Here is a 19,030-nt window from a genome sequence, read left to right as displayed (position 1 = left end):
GATTAGATAGTTATAACTTTTACGAATCTACTAAAAATCCTAAGCTAAAATATGTAAGGATTACTGATGCAGATAATTTTTTATGCAAAAAATACTCAATTATAGCAAAATCGGTCTATTGCTGCTACGGTTTGAAAAGTTTTCACCATAATGATGGAACGATATACAAAATGGAATCTCCAAACACAAGCTGACTTTTTGCGCAAGCTAGGGCTAGCGGATGCTGAAGTTGCGTTTTTTGGATCTCGAACTATCCGCAGAACACCTGTTACAGAGAAACACGGAGGGCACAGCTTCATCGTCTTCAATGGAATTGCAGAGTGTGTGTTGCCATACCTTGCAAACATCACAGGCCACCATTCTCTCACCATCATCATCTCTAGCTCCGCATTCGCAGGCAACGGTCCAGTCATCAAAACCGCCTTCATACCTTAACTCAGTGCCTGTGTCTAGACCAAACCCTTTCACCAGAAACTCTGTCTTCCCTTGTGATTCTCGACTCAAGTCGTCGTGTAGCTTCTCAAGATACATGTTTCTTATCTCCAACACTTCAAATGTGTCCATTATGCAGTAAGTGTCCCTCAGAGCTTTCTCTGCTGCAGATTTCAGTTCTCTAATGGTTGCGTTTTCAGGGACAACCACCAGTTCACCAGGAGGTAATAGCCGGGTGAAGTCTCTGAGTAGATCTTCATGATTGGGCAGAACTTGGCAGCTCACTGTTAAAGGATTTTGTTCCTGGTAAGCCCATTCTTTTACAAAGCTCTTGCAACTCAAGATAACCTGAGACGCTTCGCTGTATGAGTCTGAATCAGGATAAGCTAACAAGAGATTCTGATACAGATAGAAAATGTCATCGTAAGGACTCAGTCCACGAGTGGTGGATGTCCATTCACTGATTTCCTGCGGTTTCAGTTTTCTCTTCTTTTTCCGTTCTTGCTCTAGAACACGGGAGTTGATTGTCCGNCGACTCAAGTCGTCGTGTAGCTTCTCAAGATACATGTTTCTTATCTCCAACACTTCAAATGTGTCCATTATGCAGTAAGTGTCCCTCAGAGCTTTCTCTGCTGCAGATTTCAGTTCTCTAATGGTTGCGTTTTCAGGGACAACCACCAGTTCACCAGGAGGTAATAGCCGGGTGAAGTCTCTGAGTAGATCTTCATGATTGGGCAGAACTTGGCAGCTCACTGTTAAAGGATTTTGTTCCTGGTAAGCCCATTCTTTTACAAAGCTCTTGCAACTCAAGATAACCTGAGACGCTTCGCTGTATGAGTCTGAATCAGGATAAGCTAACAAGAGATTCTGATACAGATAGAAAATGTCATCGTAAGGACTCAGTCCAGGAGTGGTGGATGTCCATTCACTGGTTTCCTGCGGTTTCAGTTTTCTTTTCTTTTTCCGTTCTTGCTCTAGAACACGGGAGTTGATTGTCCGGAGGGAGAACTGTAACATTCGGGATTTCGGGTTATTGAACCTCTGCACTATCTGGTCACCTATTAGAACTTTGTCAATGTGTTTGAGCAAGAAATCAATCAATCCTGTATCACCAATGCTACTTCTGACAGCCTCCCTTAGCGCTTGGCGAGTAATGGTGCTGTTTTGCTCTTTAAAAACTTTGAGAACCGCTTGTGCTGCCTCATTCAACCTCCTTCCAGGCCATCTAGAATGTTCTCCCCTGCCCAAATCATCAAACGATTCATACGCAGGGGGTTTTATTCCCGCCATTGTAGTATTATGATCATCAAGGCCGGATTCATAGCCGCTATCATCTGAGTCCTGATCTGGGGATGTGCAGACCTCAGTGTTCTCATCAGCTCCAAGAACAGGACATGAATCAGGATCTACAGACATTGCTATGAGTGCCATTGCAGTCTTCCTCTGAATGGGAGCTTTTGATCTGAAATCGAGCATGAACCGAAGCAAATCAGAGAGAGTGACCAATGGTGTTTCAGTGGATCCTCTGTAGAAACCAATGATTATCTTCATCACTCTCCCTTTGCTTGTTCCAGAAAAGTCTTCCATAATCTTGTCAACTTCAATAGAGCTAAGAGTGAGAATAGCTCGCCAATACTCATCTTTTCTTACCCCAAAGCTTCCATTAGAAAACATATAATCCCATTTCCCAAACCATGGTCGACCATATGCAACACCATGGAGCAGCCTCAGATCCATCGATCCCTTCTTCGATGTATCATCCAGGGAGATCTTCCTGCAGCCAAAAGACATACTCATTTATTTTCAACTTCATAAACACTACTCACTTTATCAACTCGAATTTTTAAATTTGTTTGTGGATTTAAAAAACATTACCTTGGCTTCAATTAAAATACTCAAATTCAATCTTACTTTACCAAAGAAACTCAAAAAGTCAAAATTTATGTGATTCAGTCTCAAAATCACTAAACAAGGTAGTTGATCGTGTCCATTAAATGTCATAGTCTCTTTCCTATAATTAGCAAAAATCTAATCATGCCTCCCAACTTATATACTATTGACTTTGATGAGTTTGTAACATCAATGTCACAATCTATTTTTATAATTGGGGAAGATTTACTATTCGTCGTCCCAACTTTTACTATCGATATGGATTCTTAACATCAACGCCACAAATATTTCTTTCTTAAAATATCAATGTGGAATATCTAACGTCAATCTCCTAAAATTAGTAAAAAGCAAGCAACTTTAAGTGTGATACGGATCGATCCATGTAGAGATAAGTTTTGGTATTGGGTACCTAGTGTGGAGAGTAGTGCAAAGACGATTCCAAAAGTCCATGACTTGATCACCAGAGAGGTCATCATCAGAGTTGATACAGAGCAAATGACCAAAACCATTGCAATGAACCAAACCATGCATCAGATGTGAAGAAAGCTTCAAGCTTTTTGCGGTCAATGGGTCGGTCCACTCATCACGCTTTGGGATTATCATATGATATCTCCTCTTCGATACATAGTGATGACCCCAACCTATACGTAAAACAGAATCATAATCAAAAACACAAACTTTTATTTTTACCCCAAAAGAAAAAAAGAACCCTTGATTTGTTTTGTACCAACGCATCTGCAGGAATCGCAGAGAGGGTTAGGAGAGGAATCAGAGATCAGTTCTTCGAGGATGTAAAGAGGGAAGACGACGCCGGAAGCTTGGCTGGCAAGTAAGATACAAGAGACGGTGTTGCCATCGATGGTGTAATCTTCAATCTCGGCGTTGTCACGGAGGAAGGATCTGATGTTGTCTCGGAAAGTCTCGGAGAGGTTGAGGAGAGGCGGAGGAGAAGGTGAAGGGATGGTGGTGGCGTAATCGTTAAAAAGTAGGAATTTGGGGGTTTTTGTCGTCGCCGTGCAAGCAGCGTCGTATACGGTTATCCCCATGACTGGAAAAGGACTTTTACGAGAAGAAAGAGAGTTTGTTTATGAACATTGGGATCACGTGACATCCGGCTGATTTGTTGTGACATGACTCCTCTCGGATTCTGAATTTACGATTTCACCCTTTTGGCGGCGATCTTGTACTATTTTCTCTTTTATTTATTTAGGGACCCATTTATTTATCGTTTTGTGATCTTTTTGGTTCTTTGGTTTGTTGTTTGTTAAGGAAGAGTGAAACTTCCGGTTTTACTAGATTTTTTTGGCTCGGTTCAATTTATTTTAGTACTTTGTTTTTGGCTCGGTTATGTAATCTATGTAAGTGTGTGTAATCAGGTTTGGTTTTCATTAGTTTACTTTCTATTTTATATTATTTTTATCACTGTTTGGTTTCATTTTTATCTAAGTATATGTAAATAAATTACTAAAATATTGGTCAAAACTCAAAATTGGTATATAAAAAATGACTATAGCATTTTATTTTATTTGCAAATTAAGCTGCAAGCCATTTTGCAAAATTGGTATATATAGTAGACATTTGCATGATCCACCAGTGACCGGAACCAGACTCATGATGCTTAAACCGGTTAATGATATCAAGCATAATAGCCGACATATATAAATTAGAACCACAACTCTATTTTCAGCAACAATCTGAGAGCTACAAATCCCTAAAAATTCACAAGTTGATGATAATGTCATATAATTCAGATTTTTCCAATTTTATTTATTTTACATATTGTTTTTAAAAAATAATCTTATTCCAGAAATGAAAACATGATGAACAACCAATATATAGTTCAACACAAAATCATGAACAACCAAATATGAGAAATTTGGGACTAGTTCAAAAAAATTAATCAAATTATAAAACATCATATTAGTTTTGACAAAACGGGAAGAGTTGACAAAAATATGTAAATCATAAGGAGAATCAAAATTAAGCATAACATACAAATTATATAAGAAACAAAAATTCAAATCATAATAAGAAAAATATAGAGTAAGATTGATTCTATACTTTTATGATGTTGATTTTCAATTTTCGTTATCAAGAACTTATGAGACAGTTTGCCAAAAAAAAAAAAAAAAGAACTTATGAGACAATGATCCGCAGTTGGATCCAGTGGTGGTACGTAGATCGCTTTAAGCTTCACACTGATACTTGACTTCCAGGTATGAATTAATTGGGTTGGAATTAAAAGAGAGGGTTCAATAGTCGATACAATTGGGATCATGCATGGAGTGTCGTATTATGCTTAATTGGAGCTTTAATTTTCCTTAGGAAATAGGGTGAACGAAAGTACCGGAATGGTCCTCCCATCGACTTCTTAAGGTACCCGATCGAGGTACATAGTCTACGAGTAGAAAATTACTCACAGAGGATCTAACCACAAGAACAAAGCCCGATGGATACATTTTTATTAAGGAAGATGAAAATTGGGTTAAAAAAATCAAAGTAGAATATGAAAATTTGAAACATGACATTAATATTATTACTACTTTATACTTTTGTATTTTGGTATAAAGTACTAATAATATTAATGTCATGTTTCAAATTTTCATATTCTACTTTGATTTTTTTTTAACCCAATTTTCATCTTTTACTTTGGTTTTTTCAATTTTGACTTGTCTTTCTTTAACATCTTCGATCTTTATTAATTTGAAAGCGATAATACAAATGTATTAAATGGGACTTTGAATGTATAAAATAATCTGATACACAGAAGTGAAAGAAGAAATACATGAAAGGGTGTGAATTGGAGCGTTGCATATGGCTTCATGTAAAATAAGCATTTTCTTTTAATCTCATGCATGCGTTATTCTTTTGCAGACTCTATACAAGATTTGTTGTTTTCTCATAAAACTTTATTCACCCATTAAGATCCTATGAGTTTTCCACACAAGATTGTATAAGACAAGAGGAAATAGTTTTGAGTTTTGAACTTTTTGATCAGAACTTCAGATAAAATTGCGCGTGTTTGCCACATGCTTGTCCACGACATGAAGCCATGTATGCATTTTCTACGTGGAGTCGTGGACACAAGACTTTAGCGGTTAGAGTTGTTCAATTAACTCAACTAGTTATTGAGTAGAAATAGAATCAAGGCCGTTTAGAGAGCAGCAAATAATAGATCTAGGGTGTCATCATCTTAAGATCCTTTGATGTTCAAATCAACATAAACTTGGGAAAAAATGAAATGGTAAATACGTATAAGGTATGCGAATGCTCTTAGATAGATTTGATGTCCTATAACGATGTATTTTCTCTTCATTATACAGTAAAACCTCTATAAATTAATACTCTATAAATTAATAAACNCTCCATGGGACTCGGCGGGTATTATAATTAAGGATCAGATCAGTTTTATATTTTCCGTTTTGATTGTTTCTTTTGACAATATATATTCCGTTTTGATTGACACGTAAACTCTATATTACTTAATTGTGGTATAATTACTATAAACATTAACTACATATCATATAAGTTGTGGTTTAAAGTTGGTTAAATACTAATTAGTCCCACATCATTTTTGTTGGGTTTAAATTAGTCCTAGACGATCATGCAATGATTTGTTTCNCATTTTGCTGATCCCAAGTCGGGCCAGTGTAAAAATTAATAAAATTCGATAAGATAATAAGATAATAATTTTTTTTGAAATCCCCATGTAAAATATGGTCCCAATAATATCATAAATTAATAATTATGTAAATTTACATATATATATATATAGTGATATAGTAATGTATGTTTCTCCTAAAGCTCATTTCTATAGAACAATTGTAATGTTGTATTTTCAAACTATAACTATATCTCTAAAATATTCTATAACATGTCATAAAAATAGTTAAATTTTTAAAGTTTTCNCTAATTAAGCCTTCCTTAAGAAGATTAAGGTGTACATTACACAGTTAAATTATTCAAACAGAGGCAGCAGAAGTGGCAGAGATACTAGCACAGTATNATTTATATATACATCATTTACAATTTGATAATTTGACAGACTATTAAAATAAGAAAGTTGATACTATTCATAAATTTGAATTTATGTATGTCATGTGTATAAGTCAATATGGCTATAGTATTTATAATTAATTGTCAATAATGTTTTCTAAATATTACAAGTTCAATTCCTAAACCATAAAAGNAATTTCATTACTATATATTATGCTAATTGTATTGTATTTTTCAATTATATTTTTATCTACTACGACTATACACTAGTCTAGTCTTAGTTAGGGATAAAATCGAGGGATACTTTTAGTTTTCTNGTTACAACATTTGATATCTAATCTTATTTTGCTAAAATTGTCTCAATTAACAATTTTAAAAAATTTAAACAATTAAAACTATATCTATAAATTAATAATTATTATTTTATAGTGTAAATTAATAATTATTAATTTATAGATAAATTAATATCACTATAAATTAATATAATGTCTTGGTCNTAGCATGTTGCATGCATGTACAATGGTTATATAGGTTAGACTTTAATTATTTGTTAAATTGNTAGCTTTTAAATATTTTTTAAATAAGAATTGGAATAATATTTATTAGAATTATACACTTCTACTTACAAAACAAAGGTTACCCTTCAAAACTGTGTGTGCATTAATTTGTAAGGGATTTAACACCTTTTTAAGTAGTACTCTTATCTTTTATAGCTTCCTCAAAAATGGTAACAAATCAATAATTAAATTAATAATAAATAAATTATAATATTAAAAGAAAACACATGGGAAAAAATAAAAAGGTAGTTTTAAAACCAAATTACTAAATTAACCGTTTGATGATAGATGTTAAAAAAACAAAAACCGTCTGATGATCTTTCCCCTCGTACTTTGCGTTTATATAATACACATACAGTATCATGTTTCCATACACTTCACAACTTTGAGGAAAAACGAAAAACAGAGAGAGAGAGAAAGAGAGAATCGATTCAGCAATGTCGTCGGAGGAAGATGAGAGTACAAGGATCTCTATCGAACCGGAGAAGCAATCACTTCTTGATCATCACACCGAGAAACACTTCACCGCCGGAGAAATCGTCCGTGACATCATCATCGGTGTCTCCGATGGTTTAACCGTTCCTTTTGCACTCGCCGCCGGTCTCTCTGGTGCCAATGCTTCTTCTTCTATCGTCCTTACTGCCGGAGTCGCCGAAGTCGCTGCCGGCGCTATCTCCATGGGACTCGGCGGGTATTATAATTAAGGATCAGATCAGTTTTATATTTTCCGTTTTGATTGTTTCTTTTGACAATATATATTCCGTTTTGATTGACACGTAAACTCTATATTACTTAATTGTGGTATAATTACTATAAACATTAACTACATATCATATAAGTTGTGGTTTAAAGTTGGTTAAATACTAATTAGTCCCACATCATTTTTGTTGGGTTTAAATTAGTCCTAGACGATCATGCAATGATTTGTTTCTTTGTTTTTTTGGTAAGGAGATCATGCAATGATTTTGTACAATGCATGTATTCATATTTAGTCTTGAGTAACCGTCATATGGTACAAAGAAACGTGATTTAATTTTGCATTTTTACGAACTTAGGTATTTAGCAGCCAAGAGTGAAGAGGATCATTATGCGAGGGAGATGAAACGTGAACAAGAAGAGATCGTGGCCGTTCCTGAGACTGGTAAAACCAAAAACTTTGACTCAATTCTAATTAAGCCTTCCTTAAGAAGATTAAGGTGTACATTACACAGTTAAATTATTCAAACAGAGGCAGCAGAAGTGGCAGAGATACTAGCACAGTATGGAATAGAGCCACATGAATATACACCTGTGGTTAATGCTCTTCGTAAGAATCCTCCAGCATGGCTTGATTTTATGATGAGGTCAGTATATATAACTTCCCACTAATTTCATTACTATATATTATGCTAATTGTATTGTATTTTTCAATTATATTTTTATCTACTACGACTATACACTAGTCTAGTCTTAGTTAGGGATAAAATCGAGGGATACTTTTAGTTTTCTGCAAAAGCTGAGCTTTATACTTTCCAGGTGTAGACAAGATTCTATATGGTCCGACTTCCAAAATTTTAATCTGTTTTTCCTAAACAAACAAATTACGTGAATGAGTTGGCTATATTAAACACTTTAATGAGCATGTTGCATGTACAATGGTTATATAGGTTAGACTTTAATTATTTGTTAAATTGATGATAACTCCCACAGGTTTGAACTGGGATTGGAGAAACCTGATCCGAAAAGAGCGCTACAAAGCGCGTTCACGATTGCAATCGCTTATGTTCTTGGCGGTTTTATACCGTTACTTCCCTACATGTTCATACCGCAAGCCATGGAAGCGGTAGTGGCGTCTGTGATCATAACTCTGTTCGCTCTCTTCGTATTTGGCTATGCAAAAGGGCACTTCACCGGCAGCAAACCGCTAAGGAGTGCGTTTGAAACCGCCTTCATAGGAGCAATTGCCTCAGCGGCTGCTTTTGGTATGGCTAAAGCGGTGCAACGTTAGCATCAGTAACAAAACTTATGTTTGCGTTTAATGTTTTTTTTTTTTAATGGTTTGAAACTTCTTTATTGCATGCGTTGTGGTTCTTATTACGCTCAAACTTATGGCAACCAAACTAAAATCCTTTCTCTTTTATAAAGCACAATTCACTTGACATATAAAAATTTGACACATGGCAATGTAGTTAAATTCAAAAAAAAAAATCAAAGAAAATAAAGTCGAAACAAATATTTTACTGTTTCGTTTTTATTTTATCAAGATAAAACGTAGGCTATTTATTTTATTGTAGGAAAAAAGGAATCCCAAAATTTTCTCTCATCACGATTGCATGATCTCACTACTGTTAAAACTGTTTTCTCTCCCTCTACTAATATAAATGACAATGAATGTATTTAAATACTGTTGAATATTTTGCTATCGAACTACAAAGCTCTACTCCTATTCAAGTTAATTAAAGAACGATTCTTGGTTTCAGTGGTTCACCAGTATTAAAAAAAGCGGTCTACGGCCTAAAATTGCATAATATTATTTAATATATATTCTTAATTTTTAACTATATATTAAAAATTTTAAGTTTCATATTCATATACATAATTATGAACATTCACATATTATTGATCTAAACTAAATAAATGCATTTTTCTACTTTTTGTTTATAAATTTTATTATTTTTTTCTTTTTTCTAACATATATTTTTATTTAATACTAGGTTTTGAACTCACCCTACGCGTGGGTTTATTAGATATATTTTGATGAAAATTATATATGATTGATTACGGTAATAAAATATTATTTTATAAAAAAATTAAATTAGTATTATCATTTTCATTATCAAAATTTGTGGTAATTTTCATTGATACTTTTACCGTCTGGTTCTTCGTTATACTTTTTTCTTTTTTTTACTCGTCAACTTCTTCACATTCTTCCACTGAAAAACCTTTTTTTAGACTACGACACAACTTATTAACCCATCAAACTCCAAGAACAAAATTATTTCTTTTCTCATAAAATTTATGAAATTCATGAAGAGCAGCATAGTTAACACATTCATCCAATTATTGATAATTTTATCCATATACTTATTTTGTTTTAAATCCACACGTTTATAATCTTCTCCAACCAAAATCCTTACTTGGTTTATAATATTTTTAAAAGATAATAAAATATACTAATAATATTTTATTTAATATGAATCATATGATATATAGAAATATGAGTACACTATAAGAACATATTAATTATAATAAATAATATCAATTATATCATATTCTCAAATAACCGTAACCGTATATAGTTAAACAATATTTCTAAAAACAATTTTTAAACGGTCATAGTTAAGGTTAAACAATATTTTTAACCATAACCGATGGTTAATAAACCATAACCGTGACAACCGTAACTCTGGTCATGCCTATGTATAGCTAATAAAACATGTGTGTTTGTTGTCCATCTTTCTTCTTTAAACTCCAAAACTTGATTCAAACATCAAATCAAGGTCTTGCGACGTCAATTCTTCTTCCTTAGACCCAAAAATAAAAAATTAATGAAAGAATATCAACTCTTCTATAAAATCATACACAAAAATATGTTTTGTAGCTCATAAGAAATAAAAAGCACAAACGTAGATAAATAAGATAATTATGTTTTATATCAATATTTATAATATTTTAAACTTTTAAAAGGTTTCGAAATATAAAATTTGAACCTTTTAAAAAGTTTCAAAATTTATAATATTTTAAAATTTTAAAATTTTAAAATTATAATATTTAAAAAAATTTTAAAAGCTAAGAACTTTTATATTTATAATATTTAAACTTTTAAGAATTTTAAAAATTATAATATTTTTTTGAAATTTTTTAAAGTTTTAATTTGATCAAAAATCCCTGATCAAACCGAATAATTTTTAAACTTGGAAGCTTGATAAATCAAGCTTTCCTGCTCATTCGTTGTTGGAAGCATATTAGTCTTATTTATACTGGTTCTGAACCATTGTCTAAACTTTTCTAGCCAATGTGATATATTGTTCATAATTCTTTTATTTCCATAAATTTAAAATTTTCCTTTTTCTAAAAAATTCTGGAAATTTAAAAAAAAATGTTAATGAAGACATGTTAAATCCTGATAGGTTGTTTTAAAATAATTTTTAATATAGAAAATTATGGAAACTTTAAAAAATGTTAATGAGTGAAATGTCTTATTACAATTGGAGGTTTTAAATCATAGGTGGACAGCCTTAGAACCTTATAGCTTCTACTATTTATTAGTTTAATTATATATATAATGGTTTATGCTCTAAACGTCTAAACCGCCTATTTAGGCGCTAGGCGCTGGGTCACCCCCTCTTAATTAAGGAAATAAATTTTGTATATCAAATAATTTTAAAATTATTAATTGTAAACATTATATTATAGTTTTTAATTATAACATCTAAATCCAAATCACTTTTTTGTAAATCCTAACCGACATAATTTTATTTAATTGTATAATTTAAACCTTAACCACTCTTTTATAAACCGTATTGAAATACAACTTTGTTTAACTGTAAATATAAACCCTAACCACTCTTTTATAAACCCAAACCGACATAATTTTGTTTAATTATAAAATCTTAACCCTAATCATTCTTTTATAAACTCAAACCAACATATATTTTTTTTTTAATTATAAAACTCTAATTCTCTTTTATAAACCTAAACCGATATAATTTCGTTATAAAAAATCTACAGAATTTGTTTTTTTAATTTTCTTAATTTGTTTTGTCTTTTTATTTTACTTTTGATTTATTTTATAAATATGATATGATATACGGTTTGTTTATTTTGTTTCCAAGAATTTTTCTTCTCTTCTCCCTACATTTATTTTATTGCCTCATATCTCTCTCTATAAGTAACTACAATGTGCTCTACATAACTACGTTAGTCAAAACAAATTACAATATTCAATTTAAAATATTTGTTCCATAATTTTAGTCTCGCCGTCCATCGCCATACACTCAAAAGGTACTACTATCATTTAACAGTTCAATATAACAATTATGACATCCTTTAGATCTATGTCATCTCTATTTTTCTCCAATTGTATTCCAAATACACATTAAATTATACTGGAACCTGTTTCTGGAGGGTTTAAAGCTTTAAATGTCGAAGTATTCACAAACACACATAAGACGCAACTAAGTTTTAATGGTTAAAGCAAGCAGCCCCAAAAGCTGTGTTGTTTTGTTTGAAATAACTTTTGTTGAATTATATTTAAAATACAACACATATGTTACCTCTAATTGCTTAAAATATGGTACTGAATACAAGTTTTTTTTGTTTAAAAAAAAAAAAGTTTAATCAATTGTTTTGTGTTGAAAGCATTGACCAATTGGTATTTTGTGTTCAAAAACTACTGAAATCAAAACAATGTTTTTTTTTTTCTGGGAATAAAATACCAGTTAGATAATCGATTTATCATGGTATATATATAGATTTCTCCTTTTTATTTTCCTTTTGCTTTTACCTACATTATGAATGTATAAAAATATTTACGTACGGGGTTTAATACTAGTAAATAAAATATTGCAACAAAATGTGTTGGCGTTTGCGAAATATACATACGATAATAAAAGAAAACAATTCAAAATCTTTAGGATTGGTAAACATGTTGGCTGTTCTGTTAAGGCACTGAGAGTTGTAACTTATTTATAACTTACTAGCGTTCGTGTTTGTGAGAACAATATTTATGTTTACGTTTTAGCGTATGTGTGCGTGTCATACAGTCATGCGTTTATGTTTGTATCAGTGATAGCATTTCAGATATTTGTTTCACCGTGAGCATAGAAGTTACATTTGTGTGTATGTTTCAGTTTAGTGTATGTGTTCGTGTAAGGAGTTTGTATCGGTGTTAGCACTAAAAATGTGGGAACTTAATTAAGGTTCCGTTTCCTAAATCAAATAACCTTGAACGAACCTCATGCGACCTGTCACAAACTTAAAACACATGCAAGTCAAACAAGACTTAAAGTGGAAGCCAAAAGAGAAAGAAATTGAAGCCAACGATTCTAAAATTTTTAAAAGAATACATGCATAGATGTATCAAGTAGATTTAAGGAATCGAATGCATACCTGATACCTACCTGATCTAATCGGAAAGAGGAGTTTGGAAGACGACGTGCACCACAGAAGCTCCAACCATTGTTCTGATAAAAGAATCAAAGAGTAAAGCTGTGTGCTTAAAAATATCAAAGTCCCTGAAACTGAACGAGATGTTTATAGGGTATACCTTTGGTTTCAAAGAAGTGAAAAGGTTTTATTTAGACAATAAATGGATGGCAAAGTCAGAAGTTTAACGTCGCATGGACTTGGAGATATACTAACCAATAGTTCCTTTGTTCCTGCAAGTTCAAAATAAACCTTAAATGAGTATGGTAAGACAAAAAAAAATCACAGAATGTTGAAAATCATAAATTCTGAACTTTGCATCTACATAACATTTATATGAATCACACAACCTTGATTAAGTTATAACAAATTATCTGATCAAAACCTGCGGTTTAATTCTGGTTAAAAGATACTCTATATGTAAAGAAAGACATTCACAATTGCAAATGGTAAGTGAAGATCATACCTTGTTTTAAAAGAGGGAAGACAATTACCTAATCAAAAGAAGGGAAAGATGTAGTCTTCACGTTGGATCTTCTGCAATACCTATACTTCTCTATTAAGAACGAATCACCAAAAGACGTGGTTAGAGCACAATAAGGAAAGTAAAGACTAATTTACTCTTCTAATAAAATAAGATTTATAAGAGATGTACATAAAAGTAAAAAGGAACTTACAAAGTACTGTATAGAAGTTGTGCAGAAATCTCCTTGCTGAGCCATTAAACAAGCCTTATTAAGGACTTTAATTCTCCATTAAATTTGCAGAATACTGAATTATATACTTTCAGCAGAGAATTGAATTTCTTATGACATCATTGTACAAGCCTTAATAGGCTGAACTTAGCAGAGATTGAAGCTATATAGCAGAATATTGAATGTGTTCACATGCTGTCCCAGCTACAGCAGAATATTTTCTCATCGGACATCATTGTACAAGCCATAAAGGCTAAAGCTAGCAGAGATCGAAGCTTTCTCTATAGCAGAATATTGAATGTGTTAACATGCTGTCCCAGCTACAGCAGAACTTTTTTTCCATCGTACACTAGAGCCATCATTATACAAGCCTTAAAGGCTGATCTTGGCAGAGATTAAAGGTTTCTCTAGAGCAGAGTATTAGAATGTAACTTGCTGTCCCAACTACAACAAGATAGCTTTTAATCGAACACTTGAGCTTCCCCTTATTAGAAAGCCACTAAAGAAGCCTTTATATAAGGACTTTTATTCTCCATCAAATTTGCAGATTATTGAATCTTATAGTTTAAGCAGAGAGATTGAATTTTCTCAGGACAACATTGTCCCAGCCTTAAGGAAGGTCTTAGCAGAGATATTGAAGTTTCTGTCAAGCTGTCCCAGCACAGCAAGACATTTTTTAATCGAACAGAACATTCTTTTATTACTTTCCCTTATAAGAACTTTTTATTCTCCATCAAATTAGCAGAGAGATTGAATTTTCTCAGGACAGTGTCCATGCCTTAATAAAGGTCTTTCAGCATAGATATTGAATTTTCTGTCAAGGCTTAGAGATGGCCCGATCAGCTACATGTATCATAGCATCTGACTTGTTGTCTTAGTTCCATCAAGTTACCTTTTAATCAGACAGAGATTTCTATCATAAGAACTTTTTATTCTCCATCAAATTAGCAGAGAGATTGAATTTTCTCAGGACATTGTCCAAGCCTTAATGTAGGTCTTTCAGCACAGATATTGAAATTTCTTTCAAGCTGTCCCAGCACAGCAAGACATCTTTCAATCGGACAGAACATTTCCTTATTACATTCCGTTATAAGAACTTTTTATTCTCCATCAAATTAGCAGAAAGATTGAATTTTCTCAGGACATTGTCCATGCCTTAATAAAGGTCTTAGCAGAGATATTGAAGTTGCTGTCAAGGCTTAGAAATGGCCTGATCAGCTACATGTATCATAGCATCTGACTTGCTGTCTTAGCTCCATCAAGTACCTTTTAATCAGACAGAGATTTCCTTTATAAGAAATTTTTATTCTCCATCAAATTAGCAGAGAGATTGAACTTTCTCAGGACATTGTCCAAGCCTTAAAAAAGGTCCTTTAGCAGAGATATTGAAGTTTCAGTCTTTTTGGGACCATAGCTGACTTGTTGTCTTACTTAGCTCAGTGAGCTTTTGATCGGATAGAGATTTCCCTTTCTAGAACTTTTTATTCTCCATCAAATTAGCAGAGATATTGAATGTGTTACATGCTGTCCCAGCTACATCAGAACTTTTTTTTTCCATCGTACACTAGAGCCATCATTATACAAGCCTTTAAAAGGCTGATCTTGGCAGAGATTGAAGGTTTCTCTAGAGCAGAGTATTAGAATGTAACTTTCTGTCCCAACTACAACAAGATAGCTTTTAATCGAACACTTGAGCTTCCCCTTATTAGAAAGCCACTAAAGAAGCCTTTATATAAGGACTTTTATTCTCCATCAAATTTGCAGATTATTGAATCTTACAGTTTAAGCACAGATATTGAATGTTCTTAGGACAACATTTTCCCAGCCTTAAGGAAGGTCTTAGCACAGATATTGAAGTTTCTTTCAAGCTGTCCCAGCACAGCAAGACATCTTTTAATCGGACAGAACATTGCCTTATTACTTTCCCTTAAAAGAACTTTTTATTCTCCATCAAATTAGCAAAGAGATTGAATTTTCTCAGGACATGGTCCATGCCTTAATAAAGGTCTTAACAGAGATATTGAAGTTTCTGTCAAGCTGTCCCAGCACAACAAGACAGTAGAGATTGAAATCTCTAATATTTTTGGGACCATAGTATCTGATTTGCTGTCTTAGCTCAGTGAGCTTTAAATCGTTTAGAAATTTCCCTTTTTATAAATTTTTATCCTCCATCAAATTAGCAGAGATATTGAACTTTCTCAGGACATTGTCCATGCCTTAATAAAGGTCTTTTAGCAAAGATATTGAATTTTCTGTCAAGCTGTCCCAGCACAAACTTGCTGTCTTAGCTCAGTAAGCTTTTAATCTCGGACCATAGTATCTGACTTGCTGTCTTAGCTCAGTGAGCTTTTAATCTTGGACCATAGTATCTGAGTTGTTGTCTTAGCTCAGTGAGCTTTAAATTGTTTAGAGATTTCCCATTTTAGAACTTTTTATCCTCCATCAAATTAGCAGAGATATTGAACTTTCTCAGGACATTGTCCATGCCTTAATGAAGTCTTTTAGCAGAGATATTGAATTTTTTGTCAAGCTGTCCCAGCACAAACTTGCTGTCTTAGCTCAGTGAGCTTTTAATCTCGGACCATAGTATCTGACTTGTTGTCTTAGATCCGTGAGCTTTTAATCTCGGACCATAGTATCTGACTTGCTGTCTTAGCTCAATGAGCTTTTAATCTCGGACCATAGTATCTAACTTGCTGTCTTAGCTCAATGAGCTTTAAATCGTTTAGAGATTTCCCTTTTTAGAACTTTTTATCCTCCATCTAATTAGCAGAGAGATTGAACTTTCTCAGGACATTGTCCAAGCCTTAAAAAAGGTCTTTTAGCAGAGATATTGAAGTTTCAGTCTTTTTGGGACCATAGCTGACTTGCTGTCTTAGCTTAGCTCAGTGAGCTTTTGATCGGACAGAGATTTCCCTTTTACTGAACTTTTTATCCTTCATCAAATTAGCAGAGATATTGAACTTTCTCAGGGCCTTGTCCAAGCCTTAAAAAAGGTCTTTTAGCCGATATATTGAAGTTTCAGTCTTTTTGGGACCATAGCTGACTTGTTGTCTTACTTAGCTCAGTGAGCTTTTGATCGGACAGAGATTTCCCTTTCTAGAACTTTCTATTCTCCATCAAATTAGCAGAGAGATTGAACTTTCTCAGGACATTGTCCAAACCTTAAAAAAGGTCTTTTAGCAGAGATATTGAAGTTTCAGACTTTTTGGGACCATAGCTGACTTGTTGTCTTACTTAGCTCAGTGAGCTTTTGATCGGACAGAGATTTCCCTTTCTATAACTTTTTATTCTCCATCAAATTAGCAGAGATATTGAACTTTCTCAGGACATTGTCCAAGCCTTAAAAAAGGTCTTTTAGCAGAGATATTGAAGTTTCAGTCTTTTTGGGACCATAGCTGACTTGCTGTCTTACTTAGCTCAGTGAGCTTTTTAATCGGACAGAGATTTCCCTTTTAAGAACTTTTTATCCTCCATCAAATTAGCAGAGATATTGAACTTTCTCAGGACATTGTCCAAGCCTTATTAAAGGTCTTTTAGCGCACAGCAAGGCAATAGAGATTTAAGTCTCTTGGGACCATAGATAGTATTGTGACAAGCCTTTCCCTTACGGACAATTTCCCCAAGTTAGAAACCGGACAGACACAATCATATAATGTGTAGTCCCTTTCTTTTGGGTTTTAAGAAAACAGAAAACTTTAAAACAAAACATAAAAGCAAAGAGAAGAGATTCCACTTTACCAGTAAAAGCTTCATTAGTCTCCTTGAAGTTTCGTAAGTAGCCATCATATATCACCAAGGATGCCGCTTCTGCATATAGTTAAGAATCTCGAAAACATTATTCACCAAACAAATTTCAATCAAAAGTAAAATTAACAAAATCTGAGTACTAACCAGTTCAAGCAAGCTTCCGATAATTCAGCTTGATCATCTCCTCAAGTTGGTTGCATCACAATCAACTTCTACGATCAAATAGTTATCCTTCAAAAAAAAGAAGAAGAGATTCATATTAATAGATCACTCAAAAGAATCAGACATAATCAAATCTTTTTAAAGGAAAAAAAAACTCAAACTTGCAAAAAAAAACATTCGCCCGAGAATAAAAATCAACTTTTGGATCACAACAAGTTTAATGTAACAATCATGAATCCAAAAGAGGGGATTTTGATTTGCAGAAACAAAACAATCAGAAACCCTAATCTAAGATAAATAGCACAGGGAATTAAAGAGGTGTTTTAGATCTGATTGAAGAAAAAATCAATTCAAAGTTTTGATTTTTAGAAAAGAGAGGTTTGAAATCAATTACGAAACACAAAACAAGGGTTAGGTTACGGCGTAATCAAGAAACTCATAATAAATTCATCAGAACAAATTAGAGATATAGAAACCTTACTTGCAGAGAAGAAGAACAAGGACGATGATCGTCGCCTTCGCTAACGGATGTGAAAGAGAACGACAACAAACAAATTGTGAGAGAGAGCGATTTTTTTAGACCTAATGAACAAACGGATCTTTCGCAAACGGATCTCTTTGTATAGGCATTCACAATTTCAGGTAAGTCGGTTTAATTATAATGGGCTTAGGAGCGTCGGCCCATATCTCATTTTAGGTTTTCCTTTTTTCTTTTTTCTTTTTTAAAGTTTGATGCGTTCTCTTTACTTATATTTTTTGATATCTTTAACTTCTTGAATTATTATATTTATGTAATTAGATATTGTAAATATAATTATAAGCTCTCTTTCTCTACATTAATAATATATCTAATTAATGAGAAAGGTGATGTTGCAATAATAAAATATAGTTTCTTGTTGACCAAAAATATATATATATATATATATAGTTTTTTTTTCAATTGATAAAATATCTAAAATATCAATTGTATAGCTAATGAACTCTCCTCTGAAATGTATATAAACAACTTCACACATGAGCCATATCTGAAATATATAGTTTTTTCTATTTAATATATATAGCTAAAAATATCTTATATTTTAAAACGGAGGGGGTATATCATATATAAGGTATATATTTTCAAAACTACCATATGTTTTTTTATTTTCTAAACTATTTTTTTTTTTGGTGGAAATTTTCTAAACTAACTTTCTATTGTCTAAAAAGACAAGTTCTGTCTTCACTTTTAAATAAAATTACATATTTAATTAAAAACAAAATTATAAATTGTATTTTTTCATGATTTTATATTACCATTTTAAAAACCACATCTAGAAGGAAAAGAACATTAGGGTACTTTTCAAGAAAATATATATTGTTGATAGTTTATCAAACGCAAATCTCCTTGGAGTTGTCTCTAGAGTTTTAATAACTCATATATAC

General features: G+C 32.7%; 2 protein-coding genes and 1 long non-coding RNA gene across 4 annotated transcripts; 1 reads left to right on the top strand and 2 right to left on the bottom strand.

The window, feature by feature from the left end:
• On the bottom strand, positions 202 to 3,368 carry LOC104710110 (PHD finger protein At2g01810-like). The gene is made up of 4 exons (XM_010426650.2): positions 3,050 to 3,368; positions 2,732 to 2,963; positions 1,249 to 2,206; positions 202 to 780 (listed from the first exon to the last, which is right to left on the bottom strand). The coding sequence occupies exons 1-4, from the start codon at positions 3,366 to 3,368 to the stop codon at positions 214 to 216; spliced, it is 2,076 nt and encodes a 691-aa protein (XP_010424952.1). The 3' UTR covers positions 202 to 213.
• On the top strand, positions 7,204 to 9,016 carry LOC104710109 (vacuolar iron transporter 1). The gene is made up of 4 exons (XM_010426649.2): positions 7,204 to 7,566; positions 7,931 to 8,016; positions 8,104 to 8,218; positions 8,565 to 9,016. The coding sequence occupies exons 1-4, from the start codon at positions 7,313 to 7,315 to the stop codon at positions 8,860 to 8,862; spliced, it is 753 nt and encodes a 250-aa protein (XP_010424951.1). The 5' UTR covers positions 7,204 to 7,312; the 3' UTR covers positions 8,863 to 9,016.
• LOC104710108 lies at positions 11,636 to 18,192 on the bottom strand. 2 transcript variants are annotated; one of them, XR_754920.2, is made up of 7 exons: positions 18,090 to 18,179; positions 17,591 to 17,677; positions 17,438 to 17,506; positions 13,679 to 13,714; positions 13,496 to 13,557; positions 13,123 to 13,234; positions 11,636 to 13,039 (listed from the first exon to the last, which is right to left on the bottom strand). It is a non-coding gene; the product is annotated as an uncharacterized LOC104710108 (long non-coding RNA). The 2 variants fall into 2 exon arrangements; XR_754919.2 differs by having other exon boundaries at positions 13,679 to 17,506; positions 18,090 to 18,192.

Source organism: Camelina sativa, chromosome 9 (genome assembly GCF_000633955.1).
Source record: "Camelina sativa cultivar DH55 chromosome 9, Cs, whole genome shotgun sequence".
In the NCBI taxonomy this organism is placed as follows: Eukaryota; Viridiplantae; Streptophyta; class Magnoliopsida; order Brassicales; family Brassicaceae; genus Camelina; species Camelina sativa.
This window is presented reverse-complemented; position numbering and strand designations above follow the sequence as displayed.

Bases quoted from the DNA above. Each gene is read 5' to 3' on its own strand.
- LOC104710109 (XM_010426649.2), top strand. From the start codon at position 7,313: ATGTCGTCGGAGGAAGATGAGAGTACAAGGATCTCTATCGAACCGGAG. The intron at 8,017-8,103 runs GTAAAACCAAAA...TTATTCAAACAG, and splicing joins CGTGGCCGTTCCTGAGACTG to AGGCAGCAGAAGTGGCAGAG. The intron at 8,219-8,564 runs GTCAGTATATAT...TAACTCCCACAG, and splicing joins TGGCTTGATTTTATGATGAG to GTTTGAACTGGGATTGGAGA.
- LOC104710110 (XM_010426650.2), bottom strand. From the start codon at position 3,368: ATGGGGATAACCGTATACGACGCTGCTTGCACGGCGACGACAAAAACC. The intron at 2,207-2,731 runs GTACCCAATACC...TTTTGGCTGCAG, and splicing joins TGCACTACTCTCCACACTAG to GAAGATCTCCCTGGATGATA. The intron at 781-1,248 runs GTTATCTTGAGT...GAAGCGTCTCAG, and splicing joins CATACAGCGAAGCGTCTCAG to GTTATCTTGAGTTGCAAGAG.